The sequence below is a fragment of the Oryctolagus cuniculus genome, chromosome 11 (genome assembly GCF_051225735.1).
Source record: "Oryctolagus cuniculus isolate XC-2025 breed Fujian yellow rabbit chromosome 11, ASM5122573v1, whole genome shotgun sequence".
Taxonomy (NCBI): Eukaryota; Metazoa; Chordata; class Mammalia; order Lagomorpha; family Leporidae; genus Oryctolagus; species Oryctolagus cuniculus.
This window is the reverse complement of record NC_142877.1, coordinates 115,372,880-115,391,167: the sequence shown is the minus strand read 5'-3', so window position 1 is coordinate 115,391,167 and position 18,288 is coordinate 115,372,880. Positions and strand designations below refer to the sequence as shown.

The 18,288-nt window shown below is 56.8% G+C and overlaps 1 protein-coding gene across 4 annotated transcripts; it reads right to left on the bottom strand.

Moving 5' to 3' along the window:
* Nucleotides 1-431: 431 nt before the first annotated feature.
* On the bottom strand, nt 432-16,476 carry CBY1 (chibby 1, beta catenin antagonist). Of its 4 annotated transcripts, none has more exons than XM_089307645.1 (6): nt 16,222-16,352; nt 8,590-8,789; nt 7,036-7,151; nt 2,970-3,075; nt 2,767-2,879; nt 432-1,015 (listed from the first exon to the last, which is right to left on the bottom strand). In XM_089307645.1, the coding sequence occupies exons 3-6, from the start codon at nt 7,111-7,113 to the stop codon at nt 935-937; spliced, it is 378 nt and encodes a 125-aa protein (XP_089163771.1). In that variant the 5' UTR covers nt 7,114-7,151; nt 8,590-8,789; nt 16,222-16,352; the 3' UTR covers nt 432-934. The 4 variants fall into 4 exon arrangements, with proteins under 4 accessions (XP_089163771.1, XP_069909053.1, XP_002711437.3 ...); XM_070052952.2 differs by having other exon boundaries at nt 8,590-8,719; nt 16,222-16,341; XM_002711391.6 differs by lacking the exon at nt 8,590-8,789 and having other exon boundaries at nt 16,222-16,476.
* Between the last annotated feature and the right edge of the window lie 1,812 nt (nt 16,477-18,288).

The window sequence follows — 18,288 nt, the reverse complement described above, 5'->3', positions numbered from 1 at the left end:
GCTGGGCCAGGCCAGAGCCAGGAGCCAGGGGCTTTACCACCAACACTGGGAGGTAACAGCCCCCGGAAATGCTGGCCACAGCAGCTGCCCCCGCCCAAGCCCTGGGCTCCGTGCTCCCAGCTCCGGGGCCCACCACTTGACTCCGCGAGCTGGGTTCTGTCCTCCACCCAGAGGGTCCAGCACGACGCTCCCACCAACCAGCAGGAGTCTGCAGGCCCAGGCCGGCGCTAACTCCCGGAGCAGGAGGGCAGGGAGAGCCCTCTGTTCCCGGCGGCCCCAGACACAAGGTGAAACCCCCGTGCTCTCCCGCCACGGCGCCATTTCCCCGGCCCCTGCACATCCCACCGTCCAGCGGGCAACAGGAGCCACAGCCCAGGCTGTGCCCCTCCCCGAGCGGCCCAGGCTTCCTCTCTGAGTCACTGTGGCCGTGGGAGTGTTTACCACCGTTTAATAAAAAACAAGTAGTGTGAAAGAAAGTAGCACAGGAACAGAGTGGCCGTGGCAGGCTGGGGCTTGCTGTAGGGAAGCGGACGCCGGAGGCGGCTGTGGGTGTGGGGAGCGAGGTCTTTAAAGGCGGGGAGAGAGTGGCCCGGGCGGCAGGGAGACCCCCACTCCCAGCCCTCTAGAATGGGTGCGGCCATCGCCAGTGGCGAGGGTGAGCCGGGAACGCCAGCCGCTCCGCACAACAGCGCCTGCGTGCCTGCAGCAGGGCCGCTCCAGAGTGCGTCTGGAACAGCGCTGCCCTGGCCTGGAACCCACAGCGCCTACCTGCTGCTGCCCCGAAGGGCCAGCACTTGGCCGAGCCCTTGAATGATACTCTCCAAGGGCCCAGTCCACCACGTTGGCTAAAAAAAAAAAGACCCAAAAACCTGCTCCGCCACCTCCCCCTCAGCCAGCGGGGTGCTCCCTGCTCCCCAGCACGTCTGCGGGGCCTTCACTTTCTCCGCCGGCTGACGCTCTTCAGCTCGTCCAGTTCCTTCTCCATCACGTGGGACTCGGCAGTAGTCTCTGCAAGCTGCGAGGAAAAGGCACGCGGTTGGGAGGGGCATCTCCGGGCGGCCAGCCTGTGTGCCCGGGGAAGGCCTCCCGCATTCAGCCACACCCCCTGGGAGTTCTCAGCCCCTTCTCTGGGCTGGGAAGCTCGGCCATGATCCGGGACCACAGCGCCTGAGGAATACTGAGAATCGCGGGTGGGTGTCTGGTGCAGCTGCTATCGCTAGACGCCTGGGCTCGAAGCCCAGCTCCACCTCCTGTTAATGTGCACCTTGAGCGGCGGCAGCGATGGCGACCCAGCAGAGTCGCAGGCTCCCGGCGTCATCCTGCCCCAGCCCTGGCTGTTGCAGGCGTTTGCGGAGTAAAGTAGCAGATGAAAGATCTGTCTCTCTGGCTCCCAGTTTTTCAAATAAAATGAAAATTAGTAAGCAAAAAAAAAAAAAAAAAATTTAAAAAGAACAGTCGTGGTGTCGGCTGTCAACACTGTGTCCGCCCACGACTGCGTGGCACTTGCTGTGTGATGCACAGCGGGCCTCGGGGCGCACGGGGCGCACGGGGCGATGCTGCGGCTAGATCGGCTAGATCGGAGCTCCGAGTGAGGCCACGGAATGGGGTTAGGGAGCAGTGCGCTACCGAGAATGCCGCTTTCCTCATCAGCACGTCTTTAATGGACTGTAGAAGGCAGAAGACACTCAAGCGAGGCACGGAGACGCCTCAGTCCCTGGGGACTGCCGTGCGTCACACCGGAGTGCCTGGGTTCAGTTCCCGGCTGCCGCTCCTGACCGCAGCCTCCAGTGGAAGAGGCAGTCAACGGGAGGCCTGGGGCACTTCCCAGCTCTTGGCTCTGGCCTTGGGCTTTGGGGAGTACACCAGAGAACAGAAGCACGCTCTCTCTGCTTCTTCCTCTTAGTTTTTAAAAATTAAAAAAAAAAAAAAAAAAAAAAGAGGAAAGAAATGAGGGCACGGAGTGGTTCGCCGGTGGTGGGGCTGGGCCAGGAACGCAGGCCACGTAGCTCCAGAAGGAACGCTCTGAACCCCAGCAGCCTTCACGCGCAGCACCGGGCACAGCCGGACACAGCCAGGCACAGCTGGGCACAGCTGGACACAGCCGGGCACAGCCAGGCACAGCGGGCTGCTGGGGTTCGACGCATGCTCGCTGGGTAAGGGACGGCTCCAAGCTATGAGCCAACTGTTCCCCTCCCGGGAAGCCTGCATCCCAGCCCCCACTCCTGTCCACCGTCACATTCAGCTCTGCCCAGCTCTTCCACACAATCCCTCTCCCCCGTGCTGAGCGGGACCGACGGACTGCCGCAACCATTCACTGCCTGCCTGCCTGAGGGGAGGGACTGCGAGGCATGCGTTTTGTCTTTGCATATAAAGCAACACAGCTGGGCAAACCGGCACTGAGGCCACAGCAGCCGGATCCAAAGACTGGAGGCTGAGCCCTCCGGAAAGGAGAGCCAAGGGAGCCCCCCAACCCAGGCCTGCAGCTGGTCCGAGGACAGAGCCGAGGCGGCCCCTCCCCCAGGCCAGCGGCGGGTCCTGAAGACAGAGCCGAGGGAGCCCCCCCCAGGCCAGCGGCTGGTCCTGATAACAGAGCTGAGGCGGCCCCTCCCCCAGGCCAGCGGCGGGTCCTGAAGACAGAGCCAAGGGAGCCCCCCAACCCAGGCCAGCGGCGGGTCCTGAAGACAGAGCCGAGGGAGCCCCCCAACCCAGGCCAGCTGCTGGTCCGAGGACAGAGCCGAGGCGGCCCCTCCCCCAGGCCCTCCTCACCATGTCCAGCAGGATGTCCACTTTGAGCCGCAGGAGATTGTTCTCTTCCTCCAGCTGCTGGTTCCGCCTGCGAAGGCGCTGGGCCTCCCTCCGGTCCACGGCTCCGCCAACCTCTGGCCCCCGAGGAAGCACAGAACCCCAGGCTGAGAGGGAAGTCTCCCGCTGTCATCTCGCAGCACAAAGGGGCAGGAAATGCAGCCCACCTGTGATCCACTGGCCATTCTCGAACTTGAGGCTCTGCCCCGCCAGGGTCATGGTAGGGGTCCCGTAGTCCAGGCCGAGCTCCACCTCCCGGGTCGAACGATCCAGCTGCGGGCGAGACACTGCGTGGTGGCTGCAGAACACCAGAGCGGGGCCCGGTCCCAGCTCCTCGTCCCCAAGAACGCCTTTCTCTTCTCTAGTCATTATCTAGCACCTGGAATGCTCTTTCAAAGGCCAGAAAAGCCAAATAATGCAGAACAAAGCATGCTAATGAGAGAAGTGTATTGCAATGCACTTGATGAGTTCCAGAGAGAGAAGTGTACTGCTTTATGCACTTGATGTGTTCCAGAGAGAGAAGTGTACTGCTATGCACTTGATGAGTTCCAGAGAGAGAGAAGTGTACTGCTATGCACTTGATGAGTTCCAGAGAGAGAAGTGTACTGCTATGCACTTGATGTGTTCCAGAGAGAGAAGTGTACTGCTATGCACTTGATGTGTTCCAGAGAGAGAAGTGTACTGCTATGCACTTGATGTGTTCCAGAGAGAGAAGTGTACTGCTATGCACTTGATGAGTTCCAGAGAGAGAGAAGTGTACTGCTATGCACTTGATGTGTTCCAGAGAGAGAAGTGTACTGCTATGCACTTGATGTGTTCCAGAGAGAAGTGTACTGCTATGCACTTGATGTGTTCCAGAGAGAGAAGTGTACTGCTATGCACTTGATGTGTTCCACAGAGAAGTGTACTGCTATGCACTTGATGTGTTCCAGAGAGAGAAGTGTACTGCTATGCACTTGATGAGTTCCAGAGAGAGAAGTGTACTGCTATGCACTTGATGAGTTCCAGAGAGAGAAGTGTACTGCTATGCACTTGATGTGTTCCAGAGAGAGAAGTGTACTGCTATGCACTTGATGTGTTCCAGAGAGAGAAGTGTACTGCTATGCACTTGATGTGTTCCAGAGAGAAGTGTACTGCTATGTACTTGATGAGTTCCAGAGAGAGAAGTGTACTGCTATGCACTTGATGTGTTCCAGAGAGAGAAGTGTACTGCTTTATGCACTTGATGTGTTCCAGAGAGAGAGAAGTGTACTGCTATGCACTTGATGAGTTCCAGAGAGAGAAGTGTACTGCTATGCACTTGATGTGTTCCAGAGAGAGAAGTGTACTGCTTTATGCACTTGATGTGTTCCAGAGAGAGAGAAGTGTACTGCTATGCACTTGATGTGTTCCAGAGAAGCTGTTTCGCTGACATCTGCAAGTGGGATTGTTTCACACCTCACACAAGCACACTGTGACTTTAAGAGTGTGACAGTCCTTCCTAAATGTGTCATCAGCAATCACCTGCTTGGGTGTCATGGGGGAGGCCCCAGTCCAACCCGCAAGGAGCAGCCGCCGAGTTTCAGTGGGCGCCGGCACAGTCCAAGGCGGCGCTGGGTCCTGGACCTCAGCGAGGGCCGTCATCACCTCGTCACCTCTGCCTGCCGAGCTCTCGTCCCGCTGAGACCTGAGCGCTCAGTGCGGGAGGCCTTCCGGGACGCGGTGCCCATGGCTCCTCTGGGGCGGGCCTTCCTGGCCGGCCCACCCAGGATGACAGCTCCACGCCCATGCCAGCTCTGCCCCTCACCCCGCACTGCTGTTTGATATAAACCTACTCATTTTCTGTGCTCTTCCCCAGTAAAACATTTGCTCTGTGAGGACAAGGATTTGGCTTTTTTCCTCTCTTCTTGATCTACTTCTTTATGTCCAGTGCCAAGGAGAGGGCACAGCCGCCGTTGAATTGATGAATGGGGAAGAACGTTCTAGACAGAGGGAGTGACACCCACAAAGGAGGTGTGTGCGAAGCCTGGGTGGGCAAGGGCAGGAAGGGCGCTGGGTGCCTGTGCCCCTGGGTGCCCTCTCGGCTCTGGGACACTGGCATCCCGCAGTGATGGGGGGCCGTGAAGCCCACCGCTCACCACACACAGCACCATGGGGGTCTGCTTCCGACCACGGCTGACAGCTACCATCAGCAAGCGTAAAGTGCCACAGGGCAGACGGCCTCACGCGGCATCTGCTGTGGGTGGGACGGGGGTGTCAGAGAGAGACTGCCATGTGCACCTGCGTCTCTGACACACGGCGGGGGGCAGAGGGAGCCTCCAGGCTTGTGGGTGGCAGAAACCGAGATCCTGGGCCTCTGCCTGGCCCGCTTCCAGAACGCTCAGCCCTGGCCGCCCTCCACCAGGATTCTTCCTGGACCCAGAGGCAATGGACTCAAAGCCCACAGCTGGGGTTAACGTTCAGCCCCAACCGCCTTGCTGCTCCACTGCCCCTCCCCTTCCATGCTAACGACCAGCTGTGCTGGGAGAGTTGGGGAAGCCAGGCCCCAGCACTTCTCGGTATGTGAGAGCCAGCAGTGGTGGGGGAGGGTTGTGGTGGAGCCGACGAACCAGGACCCGGTCCAGGGGCCCAGAAGCCTCAGCAGAGCACAGGGGTTTGTGTATCCAGGCAGGGTCCATGTATATATGTGTTGAGTGTATCTGGGGCCCGTGTGTGTGTGTATGTACATATATGTGTTGGGTATATCCAGGGCCCAAGTGTGTATATGTGTTGAGTGTATCTGGGGCCTGTGTGTGTTTGTGTATGTATTAGGTGTATCCAGGGCCCATGTGTATATGTGCTGAGTGTATCTGGGGCTCGTGTGTGTGTGTGTGTGTGTATGTGTTGGGTATATCCAGGGCCCATGAGTGTGTGTCTGTGTGTGTGTCTATGTTGAGTGTAACCAGGGCCTGTGTATGTATATATGTGTTAGTGTATTTGGGGCCTCTGTGTGTGTGTGTGTGTGTGTTTAGAGTATACCCAGGGCCCGTGTGTGTGTGTATATCTGTTGGGTGTATCTGGGGCCTGTGTGTGTGTATCTGTTGGGTGTATCTGGGGCCTCTGTGTGTGTATCTGTTGGGTGTATCTGAGGCCCGTGTGTGTATCTGCTGAGTGTATCCGGGGCCTGTGTGTATCTGTTGGGTGTATCCAGGGCCCGTGTGTGTGTGTGTGTATCTGTTGGGTATATCCAGGGCCCGTGTGTGTGTGTGTATATGTGTTGGGTGTATCCGGGGCCTCTGTGTGTGTATCTGTTGGGTGTATCTGGGGCCTGTGTGTATGTTTAGAGTATACCCAGGGCCTGTGTGTGTGTATGTGTTGGGTGTATCCAGGACCTGTGTGTATCTGTTGGGTGTATCCAAGGCCTGTGTGTGTGTGTGTTGGGTGTATCTGAGGCCTGTGTGTATGTGTTGGGTGTATCCGGGGCCCGTGTGTGTTTTTGTGTATCTGTTGGGTGTATCCGAGCCCCGTGTGTGTATATGTTGGGTATATCCAGGGCCTGTGTGTGTGTATCTGTTGGGTGTGTCCAAGGCCCATGTGTGTATGTGTTGGGTACATCTGGGGCCTGTGTGTATGTGTTGGGTGTATCCGGGGCCCGTGTGTGTATCTGTTGTGTGTATATGTGTTGGGTGATTCCGAGGCCCGTGTGTGTATGTGCTGAGTGTATCCAGGGCCTGTGTGTGTGTGTGTTGGGTGTGTCCGGGGCCCGTGTGTGTATCTGTTGTGTGTATATGTGTTGAAGATGCTGGGGGCACGTCACAGCTGGGAGTGGAAGCTGACTGTGCATCACGTAATCACACCACACTCCTAGGACTACACGTTCAAGCAGGAAAGTTATCAGTTACTCCTAAGCCTTTGGCGCTGCTCCCACTTTTTAGAACTGTCTTTTGAAACTGCTGTCGGAGCTGTGGTGCACATCTTCATGCTTCGAGCGTGCGTTTGAGCCTCACATGCGGCTCCAACCAATTCCTGGCCAAATCTCAGGACGATATCGCTTGGGGCCAAAAATCACCCTCACGCTGGACTGTCTGATGTTGGGTCCTGAGCAAGCTCTAGCCCCACCCCCAAACAGGACCTCAGAAACGGCAGCAGTAGCAGCAACAGGAACTCAAAGGCTGTCCCTTTCACATCGCCCCCGAGCGCCCGCTCCCCTCCCTGGGGCCCTGTGGGTTCCCGCAGTCCCGCCGCACCCGAGCTGAGCCGGGCAGCCACACTCACAGAATGCAGGTTGGAGAGAGAAGCAGACTTGCGAGGCGGCGTCTTCTTGGGACTGAAGGTATTCCCGAAGAGCGGCATCCTCAGTCGGCGGAGCGAGAGGCTGAGGCTCCCTTCTCCTGGGTGAGCAAAGCCAGGCACCAACAGTTGCTTCGATGACCTAAAATCCTGGTAAAGTGTCCCGTCTGCCGCCAAGTGCCAGGCAGGACGCCAGGCCCAGCGCACAGCATCTCATCTAACTCCCAGCCATCCTTTGGCAGGCGCCAGGGGAGGCGTAGGAAGACGGAGGCAGGGGTGCTTTTGAGGCAGTGGCTGAGCTGCCTCGGGACAGAGTTCAGTATCCGAGAGCCCTCGCTCCAGCCCCGACGGCTCCACTTCCAGCCCAGCTTCCTGCTAACACACCCTGGCACTGGTGATGGCTCTGGTATCTCGGTCCCCCTCATATGGCAGATGGCAGGGATGGGGTTCTGGCTCCTGGCTTTGGCCTGGTCCAGCCCTAGCTGTTGCAAGGGTGTTTGGGCACTAAGCCAGTAATGGGAGGTCTTTGCCTTTCAAATAAAATGAAAATTAATAAAAAATTTTGGAAACCCACATGGACTGTGGGGCAGTGTCGTGGCAGGAGGAGTTAAGCCATCACTTGAAACTCCAGCGTCCCACACCTGAGTGCCAGCTTCAGTCCTGGCTGCTCCGTTTCCAGTCCAGCTTCCTGCTATGTGCCTGGGAGGGCAACAGCCCAAGTACGTGGGTCCCTGCCACCCATGTGGGAGACCACAGAGTTCCAAACTCCTGGCTTCAGCCTGGCCCAGCCCCGGCCATTGCAGCCATTTGGGGAGTGAACCAGTAGATGGAAAATCTCTTTCTTTCTTCCTCTGTCAGTTTGCCTTTCAAATAAATAAAAAACAATCCTAAAAAAAACCCCAAGGCTGAGGTCTTCGGCCCAGGTCGGAGTGGCGCTGCAGTCCATGGCAACTGCAGGCAGGCTCAGCCTGGGCTGGCGTCACCAGCTCTAAGGTCTGGAGCAGGGGGTGCCAGCCCTACTTACTCCTGCGTGCTGGTAAGAATCACTCCTGGGGCAAGGCCACCACACACTGGACATGAAGACACAAAGCTATGTTTATATGTCATGCCCAGACCCCTCGGGCCGTACGGCAGACGGCTGCCTGCCCTGTCTGGGAGGTGAGCTGTCCAGAGGAAGGGGTAAAGCCCCCAACAAGGCCATGCTGACACTGGCCCCTGTGTGTTTGCTATCAGCATACTGTGACCTACTGTGGCTCACACGGCCCGGTGACGCAGGTGTACCGACAGTCCCAGGTTCAGTGGGAGGGCGGAAGGGAGAGGTCAGCTCTCTAAGTGGAACGTAAATACAGGATAGTCTACAAGCTCTGTGTGCAGTGCTTCAGGTTTACTGGCCACACACACCACCCCCTACACACATACACATACACCACACACACCCCATACACACTGCACCCCCCCCCCACACACACCCCACCCCCACCCCCACCCTGCAGCTGGCGGAGAACACTGCTGCACCCCACGGGGCCCACCACTGCCTACACCTGAGATCCCGCTGCGAGGTTCACCCCTGTTGTCCTGTGCGGCTGTGGCTTGTGCAGTGCTGTCTTCCCAGAACATTCACAACGTAGCTGTCTACCAGTGACAGATACCGGGACTGCTTCCAGCTTTTCTATCAAAGATAGTGCTGCTAAGAACAGGCCTGGACACGCGCTTCTGCACTCGTATTTAAACTCCCGGTTCTGTAACAGGCAGAGGGTCAGGCGTCACAGAGCACTGAGTCAGCCGTAAGGAGACTGCCGAACCGCTTTCCTCCGCAACTGCTATTCCTATCTGCACGCATGAGGTGGCCCTGTCCGTGTCCGACATTTTTTGTGCCTTTCATTTGATCATCTTGTGGGTTTGTGGCAGTATTGTAATGTTTATTTGCTTTTCCCCAATAACAAATCAAATTGGATACCCTTTCATGTATTTTTCTTTTCCTTTTTTAAAATAAACATGTATTTCTAGTTTAAGGTTTATTTATTTGAAAGGCAGAGAGAGAGAGAGAGAGAGAGAGAGAGAGAGAGGTCTTCCATCTGCTGGCTCACTCCCCAGATGGCCGCAATGGCTGGAGCTGCACAGGAGCTTCTTCCGGGTCTCCCACGCGGGTGCAGGGGCCTGAGGACTTGGGCCATCCTCCCCTGCTGTCCCAGGCCACAGCAGAGAGCTGGATCAGAAGTGGAGCAGCCGGGTCTCAAACTGGCGCCCACATGGACGCCGACACTGCAGGGGGCGGCTTTAGCTGCTGCGCCACAGCGCCGGCCCCGTATTTTTCACATTCAGGTCATGGGACAGATATTCTCTTTAGTGACATGCTTATTCAGCCTTCTGCTATTTTTCTAGTCTTTTCCTTACTGATTTTTTGTCATTTTCTGATTGACAGGTAAGGTTTATTTACACATGCTGAACACTATTCCTCTGTGTATATACGTACAGTATTGTCTTCTCATAATCTGTAACTTATCTATTTTTTTTATTGATTTCTTTTGACCAAGTAAGTTAATTTCAATGAAATCCAATTTACTGTTATTAAATTAGTGTTTTATCTCCCATTTAAGAAATGATGATTTTTTAATGTTAACTTCTGGTAATTTTATTGTTCTACCTATCTCATTGGGGAGTACAATCCACCTGAAGACACCTTTTGTATGCGGTATGAGACGGGGGTGAGGGTTCATTCTCCCATATACCAGAGAACTTTACCTTATGACACACAGTAGCTTAAAAAGACTGCTTTTAAAGAGAATAGCAGAGCACTTTTCTTGCTCTTAGGTATAAAGTCTTTCTTCACAATATGTGATAAAACCGGTAATGAGTTAATCATATCTCACAAGAAACTGGCCAAAATGTGGAACAGGGATGTCTCAAGACGATCCAAAACAAGGTTTTACATCAACTATCATTGGAAGATAATTCACAGGGCTGGCACCATGGCATAGCAATTGTCGCCTGCAACGCCAGCATCCCGTATGGCCGCCAGTTCAAGCCCCGGCTGCTCCACTTCTGATCCAGCTCCCTGCTGTGGCCTGGGAAAGCAATAGAAGATGGCCCAAGTGCTTGGGCCCCTGCACCCACGTGGGAGACCCGGAAGAAACTCTTGATTTCTGGCTTTGGCCTGGCCCTTCCCTGGGAGTTGCAAGCATTTCAGGAATAGACCAGAGATGGAAGCTTGCTCTCTCTCTGTAACTCTACCTTCCAAGTTAAATAAATCTTTTTTTTTTTTTTTAAGATTTATTTTATTTATTTGAAAGACAGAATTACAGAGAGAGGTAGAAACAGAGAGAGAGGTTTTCCATCCGTTGGTTCACTCCCCAGATGGCTGCAATGGCCAGAGCTGTGCTGATCCGAAGCCAGGAGCCAGGAGCTTCTTCCGGGTCTCCCATGTGGGTGCAGGGGTGTAAGGACTTGGGCCATCTTCTACTGCTTTCCCAGGCCACAGCAGAGAGCTGGATCGGAAGTGGAGCAGCTGGGATTAGAACCGGTGCCCATATAGGATGCCAGCACTTCAGGTCAGGGCTTTAACCCGCTGCGCCACAGCACCAGCCCCTCAAGTAAAATAAATCTTTTTAAAAAAAAAAAAGATACCTTCTCACATATCTAAAGAAAAGTTCACAGTATGACTCCACCACAGCAAGCAAGACGCGTACTCAATGGGAACAGAAGGAAATCTGTTATTCCCACCGAGGTGGGTGAGATCAGTGGTTAAGGCTTGGAGGGCTGTTGGGAACTTGGTAATATGTACTGCAGAAGTACACACGAACATGTACGGTCTTTGGGGGTGCTCACCACGGTCGTACTGGTAGATGGGTGCTGTGATGAACTGCAGACCAGCAACCCAGGGCCGCGGCTGGGAACGTCGGGCCCCGCCAAGGACGTAAAGGTCAGTAACTCTGCAGCAGGCTAACTTTCAAGCCGATGACTTTGTATGACCGGTGAGTGGTGTTGTCAGTGCCCAGCTGGTTCCCCACCCTGACAGGGACGGCGTCTGGACCTGGGCACAGCACCTGAGGACTTGGCAAATCCGAATTTTCCTGGCTCAGTGATGGAGATGACGGGGATGAGGGCGGCCGAAGCTCTGTTACCACCCAACCCACGCCACAAGGCCCTGCACTGGGTCTGCAGGGGGCAGGGGGGACGGATTCATCTTGTGTCCGAGAAGGCAGAACAAGAAGAAAATGGGAACAATCTCCAGGAAGACTTTTTATTTTTTTAATTAATTTTATTTATTTAAAAGTCAGAGTTACACAGAGAGAGAAGGAGAGAGAGAGAGAGAGAGAGAGAGAGAGGTCTTCCATCTGCTGGTTCACTCCCCAACTGGCCACAATGGCTGGAACTGTGCCAATCTGAAGCCAGGAGCCAGGAGCTTCTTCCCAGTCTCCCACACAGGTGCAGGAGCTCAAGGACTTGGACCATCTTCCACTGCTTTCCCAGGCCTAGCAGAGAGCTGGATCGGAAGTGGAGCAGCCGGGACTCGACCGGCACCCATATGGGATGCGGGCACTGCAGGCGGCAGTCTCACCTGCTGTGCCACAGCAGGACTGGCGCCGTGGGCACTGTGGGTGCAGCTGCTGCTCCACTTCCTGCTAACGCATCTGGGAAGGCAGCAGAGAACGGTCCAAGGACTGGGGCCCCTGCACCCACGCTGAAGACCCAGACGGAGTTCCTGGCTCCTAGCTTGGGCCTGACCCAGCCCTGGCCACTGGCGGAGTGAACCAGTGGATATAGAAGATCTCTTTCCCTGTCACGCTGCTTTTCAAATAAATAAAGTAAATCTTTAAAAATAAAAAACAAACAGAACAACCAGGGTAAAGTAACAAAACCCAGTGTCGCGTCCCGCGCGTGAGCTGTGGGTCAGGGCTGGCAGGGGACACCCAGGGGCTCACGCTTCTTTCACTGGTCACAGCACCCCCGAGAGGAAGGATTTTCTTTTCTTTTCTTTTTTTTTTTTTTTAAAGATTTATTTATTTATTTGAGAGGCAGAGTTACAGACAATGAGAGGGAGAGACAGAGAGAGAGGTCTTCCTTCCGTTGCTTCACTCCCCAAATGGCTGCTAAGGCTGGCGCTGCGCTGATCCGAAGCCAGGAGCCAGGTGCTTCTCCTGGTCTCCCATGGGGTGCAGGGCCCAAGCACTTGGCCATCCTCCACTGCACTCCCGGGCCACAGCAGAGAGCTGGCCTGGAAGAGGTGCAACCGGGACTAGAACCTGGCGCCCATATGAGAAGCCGGTGCTGCAGGCGGAGGGTTAACCAAGTGAGCCACGGCGCCGGCCCCAGAGGGAGGGATTTTCCTCTTCACATCAGCGAGAAGCTGACCAGTTTTCCAAGCTGCACAGGCGAGCTCGGCTGGCTAGAGGTACACATCAAGTTGTCTGCGCTAACTTGCGAGGCGCGCCCTGAGAAGCAGCATTTACGCATCACACCGGTGACAACGATTCGTAAAACCTAAGCTGCGATAATTCTTTCAAGAGCAACTAGGCAGACTTAGCAAAATTTTTAATGTGCACTTTTTTTAAAAAAAGATTTATTTATTTACTTCAAAGTCAGAGTTAGAGAGAGAAGGAGAGGAAGAGAGAGAGAGAGAGAGAGAGAGAGAGGTCTTCCATCCAATGGTTCACTCCCCAATTGGCTGCAACAGCTGGAGCTGCGCCGATCCGAAGCCAGGAGCCAGGAGCTTCTTCCGGGTCTCCCACACGGGTGCAGGGGCCCAAGGACTTGGGCCATCGTCCGCTGCTTTCCCAGGCCACAGCAGAGAGCTGGATCAGAAGTGGAGCAGCCGGGTCTCGAACTGGCGCCCATATGGGATGCCGGCACTACAGGCGGCGACTTTACCTCTATGCCACAGCACCGGCCCTAAATGTGCATATTTTAGACAGCAAAGTTACTTCTAAAATTTTATCCTCCAGAACGACTTGGACATACACAAATGTTCTTTATTGTTGATAACAGTTAAAAATAAGAGGGGGCAGAGGGCCGGCGCTGTGGTGTAGCGGGTAAAGCCGCCGCCTGCTGTGCCAGCATCCCCTATGTGTGCCAGTTTAAGACCCCGCTGCTCCATTTCTGATCCAGCTCTCTGCTGTGGCCTGGGAAAGCAGCGGACGATGGCCCAAGTCCTTGGGCCCCTGCACCCGTGTGGGAGACCCGGAAGAAGCTCCTGGCTCCTGGCTTCAGATCAGTGTGGCTCTGGCCGTTGCGGCCATTTGGGAAGTGAACCAGCGGATGGAAGGCCTCTCTTTTTCTCTCTTTCTCTTTCTCTCTCCCTCCATCTCTCGGCCTCTCCTCTGTGTAACTCTTTTAAATAAACAACTAAATCCTAAAAAAAAAAAAAATTAGGAGGGGCAGGAATCTGGCCTGGCAGTGAGGCTGCCACTCGGGGCGCCTGCATCCCTGGCAGAGGCCTGGGTCTGAGTCCTGGCCCTGCTCCTGGTTTCCTGCCAGCGCCCTGCGAGGCAGCAGGATTTGGTGATTGGGTCCCTGGCCCTGCCCTGGATGCTGTGGGCATCTGGAGTGAGCTTGTAGATGGGAGCTCTGTTGGACTTTCTCTCTGCTTCTCAAACAAATTAAATAAAAATTAGAAATAACTGGGTGGCGCCGCGGCTCACTGGGCTAATCTTCCACCTGCGGCGCCGGAACCCCAGGTTCTAGTTCTGGTTGGGGCGTTGGGTACTAGTCCTTATAGCTCCTTTTCCAGTCTAGCTCCCTGCTGTGGCCTGGGAGCGCAGTGGCGGATGGCCCAAGTGCTTGGGTCCCTGCACCAGCATGGAGACCGGGAGGAAGCACCTGGCTCCTGGCTTCGGATCAGCGCGGCACCGGCTATAGCGGCCATTGGGGAGTGAACCAACGGAAGGAAGACTTTTCTCTCTGTCTCTCTCTCACTGTCTGTAACTCTCTCTGTGTCTCTCTATCTCACTGTCTAACTCTGCCTGGCAAAAAATAAAAAGAAAAAAGAAAAAATAACTAAAAAAGAAAAAAAAAGAAGCAATCCAAAATGAGCACCTGTGGTTGGCAGGGGCCAAATAAACTGTGGCCCATTCCCATGTGGATCAGCAGGCAGCAATCACACAGTGAGCCGTGTGAGGGCTGACAGCTGAAAGACTTCCCACACACCTCGACACAAGGAAAGCAAGTCGGGGTCAGCAGTGTAGGCTAAGCCTCTGCCTGCAACGCTGACATCCATGTGAGTGCCGGCTCAAGACACAGCTGCTCTACTTCCAATCCAGCTCCCTGTTAATGTGCCTGGAAAGCAGAAGATGGCCGGAGTCCTCAGGCCCCTGCACCCACGCCCGGAAGAAGCTCCGGCTCCTGGCTTTGGCCTGGCCCAGCTCCGGCCCAGCCCTGGCAGTTGAAGTCATCCGGGTAGCAAACCAGAGGATGCAAAAATTTCTCTCTCCCTTTAACTCTGCCTTTCAAACAAATAAAAACAAATAAATAAAAATCTTTAGAAAGCAAGTCGCAGAACAATTTGTATAATACAATCCCATATGAGAAGACAAAAAATGCAATTATATATACATATAAAGAAAAAAACAGAAAAAGATCAGAAAGGACACATCGAAGTCTCCCAGTGGCTCAGGCTGGGAAGGGAACGGGGAGTGACCTGGATGACCCTGCCGCTTCATGGGTCTACAAATGGCCGGAAGTGGCAATTTCATAAGGTACAATACAAACAACATATACTTCTGTATTTCATGAACCCCTACCATGAAAATCTATTCATGGACAACAACAGAAAAGTTGAAAAGTCTGCCCTGCCCTTCCTGGGGACGCCTAAAGAAGGCAAAACACGCCGGGCTGTTCTTGCCAGGGTGCCAGCTGGGCTAGGAGCAGGTGCCCGCGCCGCTGACCGGGCCACAAGGAAGCCCGGCCCCCGGAACACGCTCACCCACCCCTCGCTGCTGCACCTCGAGGGGTGTTGACCGGGGCCCCTCACCCCTGGGGTCATGGGCACTGCGCGGGAGGAGACGGGTGAACCCAGGGGCCCGGGGTGGCTCCGCCGGCCGTGACACTCCGGGGGAGAGGACTCAGCACGGCCCGGACGCCCCTGCACGGGGACCTGCGCCACAGGCGGCCGTGTCCGCACTGGCGCCTTGCAGTTCCACGGACACCCACGCTTCCCACCCCCGCCTTGCAGATCCACGGACACCCACGCTTCCCACCACCGCCTTGCAGATCCACGGACACCCACGCTTCCCACCACCGCCTTGCAGTTCCACGGACACCCACGCTTCCCACCACCGCCTTGCAGATCCACGGACACCCACGCTTCCCACCACCGCCTTGCAGTTCCACGGACACCCACGCTTCCCACCACCGCCTTGCAGATCCACGGGCACCCACGCTTCCCACCACCGCCTGGCAGATCCACGGACACCCACGCTTCCCACCACCGCCTTGCAGTTCCACGGACACCCACGCTTCCCACCACCGCCTTGCAGATCCACGGGCACCCACGCTTCCCACCACCGCCTGGCAGATCCACGGACACCCACGCTTCCCACCACCGCCTGGCAGATCCACGGACACCCACGCTTCCCACCACCGCCTGGCAGATCCACGGACACCCACGCTTCCCACCACCGCCTTGCAGTTCCACGGACACCCACGCTTCCCACCACCGCCTTGCAGATCCACGGGCACCCACGCTTCCCACCACCGCCTGGCAGATCCACGGACACCCACGCTTCCCACCACCGCCTGGCAGATCCACGGACACCCACGCTTCCCACCACCGCCTTGCAGATCCACGGACACCCACGCTTCCCACCACCGCCTTGCAGATCCACGGACACCCACGCTTCCAACCCCCGCCTTGCAGATTCACGGGCACCCACGCTTCCCACCACACAACGCTCGCGGCGGGCCACGGGCACGCGGTCTTGTCTTTAACTCCAGCCGGACGCCGAGGGGCCTCGACGGGCTCGCGTACCCAACCCCCAGCCAAGTTCGCGGCTCCGGGCCGTCCGACTCCAGGAACGTCCTCACCGGGGTCCCACTTACGGGGCGGGGTGGGGGGACGCCCCTCGCGACACGGCAGGGCGGCCTCCGTCTGCCCCTTCCGCTCCCGCCCGCCGCCCCTCTCCCGGGCAGCCCCGCTCGGAGCCTCCCTGCTCGGCTCTGCCGGACTCGCAGACCTACCTGACGCTCCCCAGAAGTCGGGGCCGAAGCGCACCCCGAGAGCTCCCGCCAGGGTCGTGCTCCGGTCCCCGTCACCGGCCGCGACCACCGGCGGCTCGCCTCTCCCGGCAGCGCGCACGCGCGGCCCCGCCCCGGGCTCCACCATCAGGGAAAGACGGGGGTGCCCGGCGCGGCGGGGTCCCTAACGCGGGCGTACGAAGCACCAGAGACCCTCGCAGTCTACCCCGATTTATGTTACATAGACAAAGCAAATGTCTTCCGGAGCCACTGACACGCCCTGCGTCACAGGCTAGGACGAAGGACTACTCTCACCGTCCCCACGAACACATTGGTCCGGTCCCCCCAGAAACCCGCTGGCCGTCACCATGGTAACGGCGTCTCGCCGGCCCCCGCGGGACTGGCGACCCCGGCATTGTGGAGGGGAAGGTGAGAGTGGTGACGCCAGCGCCGGCCGTCGCCAGGTAAACGCCGAGACTCACGTTGGCACAATGGGCGCCGCCCGACCGCGAGGCAGAAGGCCCCAGCGCCGGGTGCAGGTGCACGCGGGTGCCGCGGCGACGGGCGCCGGTCCGGAGCTCTGCGGGGTGTCCCGCCCCGGGTGCGTCGGAATCCGCCGGTTCCTTCAGGTAAGACCCGCGGGCCCTGCGCGGGCCTGCGGCTCCCCACGCGCGTGCGGACGCCCAGCGGCTTCTGCAGGCGGGACTCCTGGCGAGCAAGGCGCGAGGCCTCCTGGAGTGAAGACCCTCCGTCACCCATGGGCGCTCCCCGACCGGCTGCCGAGTGTCGTGGGTGACGGCCGGGACCCCAGGGCTCTGTGTCCCCCAACGACACCGCGCGGCCGGCGCCCTGGCTCCGAAATCTGCACGAAGCAGCCGAGCCCTGCCCGGGACTCACGCGCAGCAAGCCGCGCGCGTCGTTTCGAATCGTGCAGTGACGACCGGGGAAAGAGCGTCGTGTTTCACACCCGTGTCCCAGACATCATTTCACTACGTATTCAATATTTCACATTTCGCACCTCTTCGGTGCCTCGGTTTTTAGGTTTAAATTCATTAAAAATTGACTTCCTGCAGTGCGCTCTCGAGATTCCGGGGCCACATCACGCCAGGCCACTGTGATGGACCGCACTGTCCAGCTGCTCCCGCTGGGACGGGATTGCCCCCCCATCTCATTAACCCCTGCGCTTCCTCCAACGCCTTCATCCCAAGGGCTGCGCGCCTCCCCTGCTGAAGCAGCTAACAATCCGTAGCGATTCACGTTGTAACTCACAATTGCTTAGGCTATTTTTATTTTATTTTTGACAGGCAGAGTGGACAGTGAGAGAGAGAGAGACAGAGAGAAAGGTCTTCCTTTGCCGTTGGTTCACCCTCCAATGGCCGCCGCGGCTGGCGTACTGCGCTGATCTGAAGCCAGGAGCCAGGTGCTTCTCCTGGTCTCCCATGGGGTGCAGGGCCCAAGCACTTGGGCCATCCTCCACTGCCCTCCTGGGCCACAGCAGAGAGCTGGCCTGGAAGAGGGGCAACGGGGACAGAATCCGGCGCCCCGACTGGGACTAGAACCCGGTGTGCCGGCACCACAAGGCGGAGGATTAGCCTAGTGAGCCGCAGCGCCGGCCAGGCTATTTTTTTATAAGTGGGTTTTTTGTTTGTTTGAGAGTCAGAGAGAAACACAGAGCTGGGCAAAAGCCAGGAGCTTGGAGCTCAGTCTAGGTTTCCTGTACGTCTTCTTAAAGTTCTTTCTTTCTTTCTTTTTTTTTTTTATTTTTTTTTTTATTTATTTATTTATTTTTTTTTTTTTTGACAGGCAGAGTGGACAGTGAGAGAGAGAGAGACAGAGAGAAAGGTCTTCCTTTGCCGTTGGTTCACCCTCCAATGGCCGCCGCGGCCGGCGCGCTGCGGCCGGCGCACCGCGCTGATCCGATGGCAGGAGCCAGGAGCCAGGTGCTTTTCCTGGTCTCCCATGGGGTGCAGGGCCCAAGCACCTGGGCCATCCTCCACTGCACTCCCTGGCCATAGCAGAGAGCTGGCCTGGAAGAGGGGCAACCGGGACAGAATCCGGCGCCCCGACCGG

Excerpts from the sequence above, each read along its gene's own strand:
- CBY1 (XM_002711391.6), bottom strand. The coding sequence starts at position 16,366 with ATGGTGGAGCCCGGGGCGGGGCCGCGCGTGCGCGCTGCCGGGAGAGGC. Across the intron at positions 7,152-16,221 it reads CGACTTCTGGGGAGCGTCAG|GAGAAGGGAGCCTCAGCCTC; the intron begins GTAGGTCTGCGA and ends TTGCTCACCCAG. Across the intron at positions 2,880-2,969 it reads GAATGGCCAGTGGATCACAG|AGGTTGGCGGAGCCGTGGAC; the intron begins GTGGGCTGCATT and ends CTCGGGGGCCAG.